The sequence below is a fragment of the Ovis canadensis genome, chromosome 3, assembly GCF_042477335.2.
Source record: "Ovis canadensis isolate MfBH-ARS-UI-01 breed Bighorn chromosome 3, ARS-UI_OviCan_v2, whole genome shotgun sequence".
Classification (NCBI taxonomy): Eukaryota; Metazoa; Chordata; class Mammalia; order Artiodactyla; family Bovidae; genus Ovis; species Ovis canadensis.
This window is the reverse complement of record NC_091247.1, coordinates 51,980,256-51,996,095: the sequence shown is the minus strand read 5'-3', so window position 1 is coordinate 51,996,095 and position 15,840 is coordinate 51,980,256. Positions and strand designations below refer to the sequence as shown.

Sequence of the window (15,840 nt, the reverse complement as noted above, 5' to 3'; positions counted from 1 at the left end):
AGCCACATATATACTGTCCTTCGCCCCTACCTATTTGAAACAGCTTCTCTAGCGCTATCTGAGGTGTGGTCTCCTGGGCTGCAGCCCTCATATCGCTCAAATAAAACTTAATTCGCCATTCTCGTGTTGTGCATTTTTTTTTAATTGACAGCACCAAGCATGTGTTGGCTCATTTTTCCCATCTCCCTTGACTTTCCTTCCATGATTTTAAAGTTGGCTTTTCCATCATCCATCAGATCTACAGGTTCAACTGTGCTACTCTCAGACAAGCTTTAAACACAAGCCCAGTGGGAATTCATCGTCAGTTTCTTGGTGAATGGAAAGACAACTAGAGAAAAGCTTCCAAATACACCAAGCCTGCCCCAGAAATCCCCTCCCTTTTGCTGCAGTCAGGCTCCATCAGTCTGGATCCCGTGAGCTGTGCTGCAGCCTCTCCGTCTCAGACCTCAGTAAGTCCAGGTGGAGGCCAGGGCACACGGGTTGACAGGTGTGATTTCCATACACTCTGGATAGTGTCAACTCCTGGTTAATTTGAAATTTTAAGGGCCATTTGGTTATTTTAATGCCTCACAAGGGAGTTGAGGCTTCTGGTGACCTCCTTCCTCATGCTCCCACAGAGACTTCTCTATGTGTATTGGGCCGAATCTGTTTGGAAAAAGGCCCATGAGCCAGCTGGTAACCCACTTTTGACACCGCACTGATGAGCCCTGTTAAAGGTAAAATTGACTACATGGCTATTCAAATGTGCTAACATCCTGTGTGTTAGTTGCTCAGTCATGTCTGACTCTTCGTGACTCCATGGACTGTAGCCTGCCTATGGGATTTTCCAGACAAGAATACTGGAGTGGACTGCCATCCTTCAGTCTGGCTTCATCTACAAAGCATTAAGTGACAATTTCCAGTGATGATGAGTTCTGTTTATTTTCACTTCCTTCCACAACCTCATAGTCAAGTGCTCAAAACTTCAATAGTTCCTAAGTGCTTTCTAATGGGTTCATTTGGTGGCTAAGATTTTTTTCCCAGCTTATCAAAAACCTATGTAACTTCATTTACTTGTGGGGCAGGGAGGGTTGGGGGGATGGGGTGGAACTTAACACAGGCAAACCGGAATAACTAATTGATTGTTTTTTCAACATAACCAATCTCATATCCCACACTCTTTTTTAGATGGGTGAGTTAGACATAGCAAAGGCCATCCTATTTTAAGAACTCCAGGAACTAGAAAGGAGCCTAGGTCTACTTACATAATCTTTCAGGTTTCTAATATCTCAATCAGAAAGTTATATTTTTCCCCTAAATCCCTTGACTCAGTGTCTTGAAATAATGTGCACAGCAGAGACAAATTTTCAAGACGGTGTTACAATCACAGTTGCAGAGATGATTGAAAGCTCAAAGGGCTAAGGAGAGCACTTGAAACAAAGACCCATGACACTTGCCAGATATTCCTCATCTCATCTTGTTCTCTTCCTTCAACTATCTTGTAAGGGCCCGTTTGTGATTACCTGAGACGGAAAGGAAGTCATCCACCGAGGTGATGTCATCCACAGCCTCTGTCAGCACTCGAACTTGTTTTTCCCACTGGTCCTTGAAGACGTCCATGTTGTCTTGAGCAACTTTGCTCTGTGGCCGGGCAGCCAATGTGAGAGCAGCATTGATGACCTATTTGTTAGAAATAATCCATGAACATATGGATTACACTCATCAAAAGAGGAACAAGCAAGTCAAAGACCATGGTGAAACCCTGGACCTTGCAACTTCCACAGATAAGGGGATTCTTGGGGATTGAGAGGACAATCAAAACATGAGAGATGGAATAGGTTATCAAATATTAGTCTTTTGTTTGCTCTTATTTTTTTTTAAGATATAGGTTTCCAAAAGTGTATACTGAATTGAGTCTTTTTAGCACAGATGGGGCAGAAATATAACTCTTGTTCTCCACGTACAAGCATATAATCTTGTGAGGGAGACAAAGTGAATAGATATGGAATGTTGAGATAACAATTCAAGACAAATATAAAAAGTCAATAGGGATGGAAAAGACAATAATCACTACAGTAATTTTGGAGAGACTGGAGCAATTAGCAGTTCTTTTTGAGAAAGGCAGAACCTGAAATGGTCCATGATTGATGGGTAGCACTTTCCAGGGAGAGGAAAATGGACAAGGCAAGGAATGAGTGACATGAAGGCTGGAGTGCACAAGATCCAAAATATCAGCTTTGGAAACAAAGTGAATGAGGCTTACCTGAGGACACAGGCTGTCAATCTGAGTGGCTGCCATCCGAACTAATTTCACCCCTTCTTCATTGTTGGAGATGGAACAGGCCAAATTGGCAACCTGTATTGAAGAGGATTGAAGTGAAAATGATGTTAGGGCAAAGGGGAAATAGGCTGCTGTGTGACTTTGCACCTTCCCTGGAGAGCACCACATCCAGGAGAATCCTTTCACAAAGAAGATAAAGGGACCCTTTTGTGTTCAACTGAATATTACTCAGCCTTATGCCAGTAGGCATTTTTGCCAGAAGAGCAAGGTGTTAATAACAAGTCATTGCTTCAAGATTCTTGAGTACACACAATAATGCATTTTAACTAGGCTCTTCTTAACTCTCTTCCCCTCCATCTATACTCTCACTTGAACCTCCTAAGGCTGATTATTAGCTGCAGGACACTGTGATTTTGGCCACATCAGTACTAAATTCTGAACAGTGAGAGAGATGCCATGGGCAATACTTTTAATTTGAGACTCAAAAGTAAACTAAAAACCAGAGTCCATTATCCCCAAAGATCACAAGATCTGCCTGTTACATACAGTTTGTAGGGAAGATGTCAGTCCACCAGAAGTCAACTCAAATGCTTTCAGAGGCTAGGGAAGTCTGAGAGGTGTGTAAAAGGGCTAGTATAGTCCAAAAAGCAATAGAAGAATTAGAACATGTAGGTCTAGTATAAAGGCATTCAAATTTGGTATTTTAAACATATTATATCAGCCAAAACAGCTGAAATGGATTCAGATTTCCAGGTCAAGCATTTCAATGTGTGTCATTCCTTTTCTTCAAGGAGTTAGAATTGGTAATACAAGGTCAGATTGACTGGACAAGGTCAACACACATAAAGCGAAGATCAAAACACTGAATGCCTCATGAAGCTAGTGTCAAGAGAACAGGAAGGTGGGAATAAGGAAGGGACAAAAGAGAAGGGAAGGGATGCCAGGGCTGGGAGCAGGAGGGCCAGTAGTGCAAGTGATTAGCAGACAGAATCCTTGGGAGCCTCCTGGCCACCTGCCTTTGTGTCTGCTCATTTCTGCCTTTCAAAACCAGATCACTTCCCTATTACACCCTTAATGCCCTGGTGGATTCAAATGCACTGTGCAAGCATATAGTATCTAATGTGAAAGAACCATCACTGTGAAGCAGAGGAGCACACAACTGAGATCACTAGGCTCAACCATTAGCCAGTTCTGTTAAGTCATATCACATTCAGAGGACCGTTTCCTTATCATCAAAAGGAGATGGAAAAAATAGTGATACTAGGGATACATTTCAAGTTTATCCCAGTGAGAATATAAGCTATGAAAAACCACAGATTAAGTTCCAGAAGTTATCATATCATTTCTTACATTTTTCAGTTTACCTTTGATTCTTCACGTAGTTCATTATGTTACTTAGTTTTCAAAGAGAAAGACAAATATGTCTTCAGTTCAGTTCAGTTCAGCTCAGTCACTCAGTCGTGTCTGACTCTTTGCGACCCCATGAGTCGCAGCACACCAGGCCTCCCTGTCCATCACCAACTCCCGGAGTTCACTCAGACTCACTTTCATTGAGTCAGTGATGCCATCCAGGGATCTCATCCTCTGTTGTTCCCTTCTCCTCCTGCCCCCAATCCCTTCCAGCATCAGAGTCTTTTCCAATGAGTCAACTCTTCCATGAAGTGGCCAAAGTACTGGAGTTTCAGCTTTAGCATCATTCCTTCCAAAGAAATCCCAGGGCTGATCTCCTTCAGAATGGATTGGTTGGATCTCCTTGCAGCCCAAGTGACTCTCAAGAGTCTTCTCCAACACCACAGTTCAAAAGCATCAATTCTTCTGTGCTCAGCTTTCTTCACAGTCCAACTCTCACATCCATACATGACTACTGGAAAAAACATAGCCTTGACTAGACAGACCTTTGTTGCCAAAATAATGTCTCTGCTTTTCAGTATGCTATCTAGGTTGGTCATAACTTTTCTTCCAAGCAGTAAGCGTCTTTTAATTTCATGGCTGCAGTCACCATCTGCAGTGATTTTGAAGCCCCCCAAAATTAAGTCTGACACTGTTTCCACTGTTTCCCCATCTAATTCCCATGAAGTGATGGGACCAGATGCCATGGTCTTAGTTTTCTGAATGTTGAGCTTCAAGCAAGCGTTTTCACTCTCCACTTTCACTTTCATCAAGAGGCTTTTTAGCTCCTCTTCACTTTCTGCCATAAGGGTGGTGTCATCTGCATATCTGAGGTTATTGAGATTTCTCTTGGCAATCTTGATTCCAGCTTGTGCTTCTTCCAGCCCAGCGTTTCTCATGATGTACTCTGCATATAAGTTAAATAAGCAGGGTGATGATATACAGCCTTGACGGACTCCTTTTCCTATTTAGAACCAGTCCGTTGTTCCATGTCCAGTTCTAACTGTTGCTTCCTGACCTGCATATAGGTTTCTCAAGAGGCAGGTCAGGTGGTCTGGTATACCCATCTCTTTCAGAATTTTCCACAATGTATTGTGATCCACACAGTCAAAGGCTTTGGCATAGTCAATAAAGCAGAAATAGATGTTTTTCTGGAACTCTCTTGCTTTTTCCATGATCCAGCGGATGTTGGCAATTTGATCTCTGCTTCCTCTGCTTTTTCTAAAACCAGCTTGAATATCTGCACGTTCACGTTTCATGTATTGATGAAGCCTGGCTTGGAGAATTTTGAGCATTACTTTGAGTGCAACTGATGAGTGAGATGAGTGCAATTGTGTGGTAGTTTGAGCATTCTTTGGCATTGCCTTTCTTTGGGATTGGAATGACAACTGACCTTTTCTAGTCCTGTGGCCACTGCTGAGTTTTCCAAATTTTCTGGCATATTGAGTGCAGCACTTTCACAGCATCATCTTTCAGGATTTGAAATCGCTCAAATATGCCTTATTATACCCATTCACAGGATACTAAACCCCCAGGGTATGAGGAGGTTCCTTGGAGGCAGAGCAAGAATTAATAAAGCAGCTTCTTAATTTCTTTTTGTTATATTGTCTCCACTCTGCTTTTATTTTTAATTAATCTTTGTTATATTTATATTCTAGTGTATTTTTATATTCCAAATGCCAGAATAACTGTGTGGCATAGAATCGGTGCTCAATACATGTTTATTGAATTAAAGAATAGCCTTTAATAGCTTTTTTAAAATTTAATATAGTGATTTGGAATACATAATAAATTAAAGATGCTCTTAAAGTTGTTAGTCTTTTAATTTGGCTGGACAAATTTTCACATTACCTTCTAGCACATGCTTTCCTACACCATGGAGCTAAACAAAGGCTCCCATATTCTGGATCATTGTTTGAGACAAGAATGCAGTGACCCTGTCCATGATGACATGAGAAATCAGGATGATGTGATGAATTTTCCAGAAAGATATATGCATATAATTTAAAATTCTGTCTTTAAATGCTTTGCATTTCCTCTATTGAAAATCCTTTTATTTTATGAAATGATGATTTTGGATGATGCTTTTGTTTGTTCTTTATCATTCTTGCTTGGTATGTAATAGAGACCTGAGGTTACACTTTTGCATTGCAGTGAATAATTTCTAGAATTTGGCATATAACTCTATATAAAGACAACAACATTAAAACTTTTAAATGCTCCTAGAATCAGGTCTTGGGTAAAATTTGTTTGCATCTTTGTAAGATGAAAAGTAAGAAAATGTCAGCACTCTCAATGAGATAAAGGTGGTAAACCAAGTATTCAATGGCTATTGATCTAAAAATATTCAGTTCAGTTCAGTTCAGTCACTCAGTCATGTCCGACTCCTTGTGACCCCATGAATCGCAGCACGCCAGGCCTCCCTGTCCATCACCAACTCCCAAAGTTCACTCAGACTCGTGTCCATTGAGTCAGTGATGCCATCCAGCCATCTCATCCTCGGTCATCCCCTTCTCCTCCTGCCCCCAATCCCTTCCAGCATCAGAGTCTTTTCCAATGAGTCAACTCTTCGCATGAGGTGGCCAAAGTATTGGAGTTTCAGCTTTAGCATCATTCCTTCCAAAGAAATCTCAGGGCTGATCTCCCTCAGAATGGACTGGTTGGATCTCCTTGCAGTAGAAGGGACTCTCAAGAGTCTTCTCCAACACCACAGTTCAAAAGCATCAATTCTTCTGTGCTCAGCTTTCTTCACAGTCCAACTCTCACATCCATACATGACCACAGGAAAAACCATAACCTTGACTAGACAGACCTTAGTTGGCAAAGTAATGTCTCTGCTTTTCAATATGCTATCTAGGTTGGTCATAACTTTTCTTCCAAGGAGTAAGCGTCTTTTAATTTCATGGCTGTAGTCACCATCTGCAGTGATTCTTGAACCCAAAAAATAAAGTCTGACACTGTTTCCACTGTTTCCCCATCTATTTCCCACAAAGCGATGGGACCAGATGCCATAATCTTCGTTTTCTGAATGTTGAGCTTCAAGCAAGCGTTTTCACTCTCCTCTTTCACTTTCATCAAGAGGCTTTTTAGTTCCTCTTCACTTTCTGCCATAAGGGTGGTGTCATCTGCATATCTGAGGTTATTGAGATTTCTCCTGGCAATCTTGATTCCAGCTTGTGCTTCTTCCAGCCCAGCGTTTCTCATGATGTACTCTGCATATAAGTTAAATAAGCAGGGTGACAATATACAGCCTTGACATACTCCTTAATAAATAGGAAAGAAAACTATATATTATGTATCTTTTGATGGAATGACATAACACTATCTATGAAACAGTCTTGCCAAAAGCAACAACAACAGAGAAAAACAAAACATAAAAATGATCAGTCTTAGGATAAATTCTCAATTTACAGAAATCCAAGGGACAAACATGTAAAATAAAACCACATGGACGCCCTCGTGAAAATCCTAATGGTAAAAGCTAGTGGGAAAATGTCAGCCTTTTGTGGATCCTGAATAGGGCAAGTAAACCATTATATAATCATAAATACGTAGGTGAATTTATATATATGTACATTGTAAAACAAAGAAATTTAAATATTGACTACATATTGGATGATATTACAGAGTTAATGTTTTAAAATACCCTAGCAATACTTGTTATTTTATTTAAAGTGCCCATAGCTTATATGGGGTCGCTACGAGTCAGACACGACTAAGCAACTTCACTTTCACTTTTCACTTTCATGCATTGGAGAAGGAAATGGCAACCCACTCCAGTGTTCTTGCCTGGAGAATCCCAGGGACAGGAGAGCCTGGTGTGCTGCCGTCTATGGGGTTGCACAGAGTCGGACACGACTGAAGCGACTTAGCAGCAGCAGTAGCAATACTTGTTATTTTATTTAAAATGTCCATAGCTTATATATATATATATATATATATATGTATATATATATATATATATATATATGTCAAGATGCCTTTGGATGAAGTGATAGATTTGAGATTTGTTTCATAGTTTTTTTAGAGGAAAGGAAAGGAGTGGAGGTATAGAAAAAATAAGACTGGCTATTAGCTCATAATGGTTGAAGTCGGGTGATAGTATATGATGGTTTATTATATATGCTCTACTGTTGGATATGCTTGAAATTTTCCATAGTAAAAAGGGTTTTTTTATGTAATAACTGCAATCTATTATAAGACCAGTTCTGGTAAAATTTATTTTTGCACTTATGCAAGGTTCAAGGGAGCCCAGTATAAGTGAAGGAGAAGCCTGAGTGTGCTTTGGAGGTAAGGCTTGCAGACAACAGAAGAGTCCCAGCCTGGAGAAGGAAATATGGTAATGGACGTATAAGCCACAGAGGTGGCTCTCCAGAGCATGCAGTCTCCTGCATGTGCTAGTGGCAGGTACCAGGAAAAGCTGATCCTGGTAACAGACTGGGCTTCTCACATCTCCTATGTGAGGGAAATGCCAATCAGTAACATCCATTGTCATATATATATACATATATATGCATATATGCTTCTCTTTGCGTATCTTTTGAAATTCACTCAGTCGTGTCCGACTCTTTGCGACCCTGTGGACTGTAGCCCACCAGGCTCCTCCATCCATGGGATTTCCTGGCAAGAATACTGGAGTGGGTTGCCATTTCCTTCTCCAGGGGATCTTCCCAACCCAGGTCTCCTGCAGCGCAGGCAGACGCTTTAACCTCTGAGCCACCAGGGAAGCCCTTAATAAACTCTATTATGGCTCAAATCTAATGTGAGAGCCTCATTGCCCAAAACCAAAAAAATCTTAGTAAGGGGAATAGTGCTAGCAACACTTAGCAAAACTAAAGAGCTGGTAACTATCAATAATGCTTTAATTATTTATTCTTTTTATCTTATTAATCTGTAAACCCTAAAGTCCGGCAGCCTCTACTCTGCAATATACACCTGCTGCTTTTTTGTTCAGTTGCTCATTTGTGCCTGACTCTTTGCAACCCCATGGACTACAGCACACCAAGCTCCCCTGTCCTTCACTATCTCCCAGAGTTTGCTCTAATTCATGTCCATTGAGTCAGTGATGCCATCCAACCATCTCATCCTCTGTCACCCTCTTCTCCTTCAGCCCTCAATCTTTCCCACCATCAGGGTCTTTTCCAGTGAGTTGGCTCTTCATATCAGGTAGCCAAAGCATTGGAGCTTCAGCTTCAGCATCAATCTTTCAATGAATATTCAGGACTGATTTCCTTTAGGATTGAATGGTTGGAACTCCTTGCAGTCCAAGGGACTCTCAAGAGTTTTCTCCAGCACCACAATTCAAAAGCATCAGTTCCTTGGCACTCAGTCTTCTTTATGGCCCAACTCTTACATCCATACGTGACTACTGGAAAAACAATAGCTTTGATTATATGGACCTTTGCCAGCAACGTGATATCTCTGCTTTTTAATACATTGTCTAGGTTTGTCACAGCTTTTCTTCCAAGAAACAAGCATCTTTCACAGCTGTAGTCACTGTCCGCAGTGACTTTGGAGCCCAAGAAAAGAAAATCTGCCACTGCTTCCACTTTTCCCCCTTCTGTTTGCCATGAAGTGATGGAACTAGATGCTATGACCTTAGTTTTCTGAATGTTGAGTTTGAAACTGGTGTTTTTACCCTCTAAGTCGACTTAAAATCAGAATTTCATTTGCCATGTATTCTAAACACTCTCAAAATATTTCCAGCATAATGCCAAGAATTTCACTGTCTCCAAAGGCAGGCTTGTGTATTTTAAGTTGGTTATGGATTTAATCCAAATCCTTATCTTTCTTATTTTCTTTTGGCTTACCTTTGTGCTTATCACTGGACTCATTGACATAGCAGTGCCTCTGAATATGGTTTTATATATTGTGATTTTGAGAATTCTGGCATCTAGCACTAAGTTTCAGTCTAGAAGTAACTACCAATCAATAACACAGTTTTAAATGCCAGTGAATATTTTAACACCAGTACAAGACTACTGTACACAGTAGAAACTTAATGATTGGTTTGATGCACTGAAGGAGGGCACGGCAGCCCACTCCAGTATTCTCGCCTGGAGAATCCCATGAACAGAGGAGCCTGGCAGGCTACAGTCCATAGGGTCACAAAGAGTGTCCAACATGCACTCACACACATACACATACCTATTCTTTAACTACAGTGTTTATGTTATCAGAAACTCTCTAGTGAAATAAAATGTCCTATTTTTCAAATCACAATATTTTCTCCTTTAAAAAATTAGCATGATAGTCTTCATAAGGAGATGGGAAAGGGAAGGGAATAATAGACTAGAATCAGTAGACATTTGAAAAAAAACTAATGAGTAAAAAAAAACAAACCAATATTTGACTCTTTGTGACCCCATGGACTGTAGCCCACCAGGCTCCTCCATCCATGGAATTTTCTAGGCAAGAGTACTGGAGTGGGTTGCCATTTCCTTCTCCAGGGGATCTTCCCGACCCGGGGATCGAACCCGGGTCTCCCGCATTGCAGGCAGACGCTTTACTATCTGAGCTACCAGGGAATCCCAAAACCTGACAAAGATGCCACAAAAAAAGAAAACTACAGGCCAATATCACTGATGAACATAGATGCAAAAATCCTCAACAAAATTCTAGCAATCAGAATCCAACAACACATTAAAAAGATCATGCACCATGACCAAGTGGGCTTTATCCCAGGGATGCAAGGATTCTTCAATATCCGCAAATCAATCAATGTAATTCACCACATTAACAAATTGAAAAATAAAAGCCATATGATTATCTCAATAGATGCAGAGAAGGCCTTTGACAAAATTCAACATCCATTTATGATAAAAACTCTCCAGAAAGCAGGAATAGAAGGAACATACCTCAACATAATAAAAGCTATATATGACAAACCCACAGCAAACATTATCCTCAATGGTGAAAAATTGAAAGCATTTCCCCTAAAGTCAGGAACAAGACAAGGGTGCCCACTTTCACCTCTACTATTCAACATAGTTCTGGAAGTTTTGGCCACAGCAATCAGAGCAGAAAAAGAAATTAAAAGGAATCCAAATTGGAAAAGAAGAAGTAAAACTCTCACTGTTTGCAGATGACATGATCCTCTACATAGAAAACCCTAAAGACTCCACCAGAAAATTACTAGAGCTAATCAATGAATATAGTAAAGTTGCAGGATATAAAATCAACACACAGAAATCCCTTGCATTCCTATACACTAATAATGAGAAAGTAGAAAAAGAAATTAAGGAAACAATTCCATTCACCATTGCAACGAAAAGAATAAAATACTCAGGAATATATCTACCTAAAAAAACTAAACACCTATATATAGAAAACTATAAAACACTGATGAAAGAAATCAAAGAGGACACTAATAGATGGAGAAAGATACCATGTTCATGGATTGGAAGAATCAATACAGTGAAAATGAGTATACTACCCAAAGCAATTTACAGATTCAATGCAATCCCTATCAAGCTACCAGAGATATTTTTCACAAAACTACAACAAATAATTCCAAGTTTTATATGGAAATACAAAAAACCTCGAATAGCCAAAGCAATCTTGAGAAAGAAGAATGGAACTGGAGGAATCAACTTGCCTGACTTCAGGCTCTACTACAAAGCCACAGTCATCAAGACAGTATAGTACTGGCACAAAGACAGACATATAGATCAATGGAACAAAATAGAAAGCCCAGAGATAAATCCACACACATATGGACACCTTATCTTTGAGCAAGGAGGCAAGAATATACAATGGAGGAAAGACAATCTCTTTAACAAGTGGTGCTGGGAAAACTGGTCAACCACTTGTAAAAGAATGAAACTAGATCACTTTCTAACACCGCACATAAAAATAAACTCAAAATGGATTAAAGATCTAAATGTAAGATCAGAAACTATAAAACTTCTAGAGGAGAATATAGGCAAAACACTCTCCGACATAAATCACAGCAGGATCCTCTATGATCCACCTCCCAGAATACTGGAAATAAAAGCAAAAATAAACAAATGGGATGTAAGTAAAATTAAAAGCTTCTGCACAACAAAGGAAACTATAAGCAAGGTGAAAAGACAGCCTTCTGAATGGGAGAAAATAAAGGCAAATGAAGCAACTGACAAACAACTAATCTCAAAAATATACAAGCAACTTATGCAGCTCAATTCCAGAAAAATAAACGACCCAATCAAAAAAATGGGCCAAAGAACTAAATAGACATTTCTCCAAAGAAGACATACGGATGGCTAACAAACACATGAAAAGATGCTCAACATCACTCATTATTAGAGAAATGCAAACCAAAACCACAATGAGGTACCACTTCACACCAGTCAGAATGGCTGCAATCCAAAAATCTGCAAGCAATAAATGCTGGAGAGGGTGTGGAGAAAAGGGAACCCTCCTACACTGTTGGTGGGAATGCAAACTAGTACAGCCACTATGGAGAACAGTGTAGAGATTCCTTGAAAAATTGCAAATAGAACTGCCTTATGACCCAGCAATCCCACTGCTGGGCATAGACACCGAGGAAACCAGAATTGAAAGAGACACATGCACCCCAATGTTCATCGCAGCACTGTTTATGATAGCCAGGACATGGAAACAACCTAGATGTCCATCAGCAGATGAATGGATAAGAAAGCTGTGGTACATATACACAATGGAGTATTACTCAGCCAATCAAAAGATTACATTTGAATCAGTTCTGATGAGATGGATGAAACTGGAGCCGATTATACGGAGTGAAGTAAGCCAGAAAGAAAAACACCAATACAGTATACTAACACATATATATGGAATTTAGAAAGATGGCAATGATGACCCTGTATTCAAGACAGCAAAAAAGACACAGATGTGTAGTGGACTTTTGGACTCAGAGGGAGAGGGAGAGGGTGGAATGATTTGGGAGAATGGCATTGAAACATGTATACTATCATGTAAGAATCGAATCGCTAGTCTATGTCTGATGCAGGATACAGGATGCTTGGGGCTGGTGCACGGGGATGACCCAGAGAGATGTTATGGGGAGGGAGGTGGGAGGGGGGGTTCATGTTTGGGAACGCATGTACACCAGTGGTGGATTCATGTCAATGTATGGCAAAACCAATACAGTATTGTAAAGTAAAATAAAGTAAAAACAAACAAACAATGGACCATTAACAGTTCAGTGTTATGAGACTGTAAACCAAAACTGAGTGATATGGTTGTATTTACTAGAATTTCAAAACCTGCTCAAATCAACTAAACAGATAACATTAACAGGCTGGAGCTGGCCTGTGCTTTCTCTACTTCTAAATTGTTTACAACTTAGCTCAGCAACAAGAGTCAATTGCCTTCCTAGGAGCTCAGAAAACAAAGTCAATCATCAACTATTAAATGTTGGGCTATTTAGATTGATTTGTGATTTCTGGAAATAACTAGGCCATGAGAAAAGGTGGCATAGCTCCTTGGTGAGCTAATGGTACTAAATTTCCCAAGACTCTCAGGAAGGAAGCCCTCCTCCCTGACTTCTGAAGGCATAATGGATTTGGGTAAGTAAAAGCTGAAAAGACTGAGTCAAGTCTTCTATATTTGACTTAGTGGCTTGATAACTGGTTATCTTGGAGTATAGAAGGAAGTTTAACTACATTCACTAAATCGTATGCTGCTGACTACAGGAGCTTTAAGGGTTCTGAAAAAAAAAAAAGTGCTGAGTAGTTCTGGCTGGGAATCAATAAGCACATCATGGAGAGGTAAGATACCCATCTTATGATACTTTTCTGATTGCCTGCTTAGCACAATTTCATGGACTCAAGTTTAAAGACTAGGATACTTTTTGCTCTTCTGGAGCTACACAGTGTAAATAGGTGGGGCAAACAATGATATCGGTAGCAGTTTCAGAAAGACAATAAACTAGCAGGGAGAGCTGATGCTGATTCTCCTAAGAAAGTAACTTGCTCCTTAAACAGAATCTGTATAATTAGCATCCGTTTCCCAGCCCTTTAACCATCACCTTTGCTAACCAAAAACAGAGTAGACATACTCCAGGGATACAGATGGCAGAGGTAAAGCTGACAAAATCAGAAATGTGTGAAGCCCTCATAAAAATACATTGTGACTATTTCAAGTGTCTACTTCCCTGGCTCAGAAGGTAAAAGCATCTGCCTACAATGAGGGAGACCCGGGTTCCAACCGTGGGTCAGAAAGATGCCCTGGAGAAGGAAATGGCAACCCATTCCAGTACCCTTGCCTGGAAAATCCCATGGATGGAGAAGCCTGGTAGGCTATAGTCTGTGGGGTCACAAAGAGTAGGACATGACTGAGTGACTTCACTTCACTTCACTATTTAAAATGCAAGATGATTTTAATCAAACACACATCAAAAAACACTGCATAGCTCAAATTTCTGATGAACAGAACATCACAGCTATCAAATTTATCTGTTTGATTTTATACCTTGTTGATCTATTTGATTTATTATTTTTTTATTTTCAAATTTTTATTGGAGTATGTGTGGGCATGCTCAGTCGTGTCCAATTCTTTGCAACCCCATGGACTGTAGGCTGCCAGGCTCCTCTTGTCCATGGGACTTTCCAGGCAAGAATACTGGAGTGGGTTACCACTTCCTCTTCCAGGGCATCTTCCCAACCAAGGGACTGAACCCATGTCTCTTGCTTATACTGCCTTAGCAGGTAGCTTCTTTACCACCAGCACCACCTACGAAGCCCTTATTGGAGTACAGCTGATTTAAATGCTGTGATAGTTTCTGCTGCACAGCAAAGTGAATCAGCTGTACCTATACATGCATCCATTCTTTTTAAAACGCTTTTCTGATATAGACCATATTCCATATAGGAGTATTGTGAAGAGTTCCCTGTGCTACACAGTCTGTCTTTGTTGCCTATCTATTTTATATATATTAGTGTGTATGTGTTAATCTCAAGTTTCTAATTTATCTCCCTGTCTCCAGCTTTGCTCTTGGTAACCATATGTTTGTTTTCTATGTCTGTAAGTCTGTTTTTGCTTTCTAAATAAGTTCATTAGTATCATTTCTTAAAATTCCACATATTAGTAAAATTATGTGATATTTGCCTTTCTCTCAGAAAAATGTGGGTTTGTGTGGACCCACACAAGAGAACGTAGCTCCATCTCAAAAATTCCATAGCTTTGTTTGAACACTTAACAAGAAAAGTCAAAATGCCTGGAAGGCTGTGCCTTAATTAGACATTTAAAATCTCTGCTAATATAGTTTTTAGGCATTTAACTCCAAAGTGATATGAGGTGCATCATAAAGACAAGAACGTTTTCTTATTTTCTGGTCCTGGAAATCAAATTACATTTTAAAATATTTGTAATTCTGTTCAGTTCCAGACACCAGCACATATTCAGTGCATTCAACCCCCACATGCTTTATCATTTCATTAATTTTTACAGCTTCAAGTATCATATGGGTGTTTTTAAGAAGAACCTACTTTTGAAATAAAACAGAATAGCAATTCACAGGTTTATAAAGCACTTGTTTCTCGAGTTACTATTTCATTATCATCATAAATTTGAGGATAACCTGAATCTATTTACTATTAAAGGGGAATTTATGGAATTTACAATCCCCACAGTCACATGGTCATATAAAATCATAAAGAGAAGAGACGGTGATGCAAATTCCAGGCAAATGTTATTCTCTATGCAATCATCTCAATGAAGAGTGCTATGGTCTCAATCTGAAGATTTATTCCATTACCTGTCCTAATACTATTAGGACCCAAAATGGTGTTCATACATACCTATCCTGTATAGAATTTAAGGTTTATACAAGACATACCTCCTATATTACAGTTGGAGAATATTTTAATTCAGTTAAGAGACAAAACAATATACTTATGAACTTCCTGGACACAGTAGATTTACTGGCCACCTTCACAGCTTGATTGGAAGAGAGCCCAAAAGGTCTGGCTGCCCCAGAAAATGTTTGCAGAAGTCTCTCTTTCATGCTGAGATATTATAAAATCCTTTTAAAATATAGCTGCCTCAGACTGAGATGAGTTTATCAACCAGATTATCAGTAACTGAGTTTCTGAAGGACTGAGGAGGCTTAGGCAACAGAGAAAATTTAATCAGAGAAGGATGGCTCAGGAGAGGTTGGCAGCTGAGGGCAACATGAAGACACGGGATGGGGAGAAAATGCGAAACACTTTTTCTTGCTTTTGTTTTAA

At 39.8% G+C, this 15,840-nt stretch overlaps 1 protein-coding gene across 1 annotated transcript in view; it reads right to left on the bottom strand.

Moving 5' to 3' along the window:
* CTNNA2 (catenin alpha 2) overlaps positions 1–15,840 on the bottom strand; it is a 1,386,686-nt gene that overhangs the window by 109,493 nt on the left and 1,261,353 nt on the right. The window contains exons 10-11 of the mRNA XM_069583081.1: positions 2,243–2,335; positions 1,503–1,659 (exon numbers count right to left, since the gene is read on the bottom strand). Coding sequence (XP_069439182.1) covers positions 1,503–1,659; positions 2,243–2,335 — 250 coding nt within the window. The remainder of the gene's footprint in view (positions 1–1,502; positions 1,660–2,242; positions 2,336–15,840) is intronic.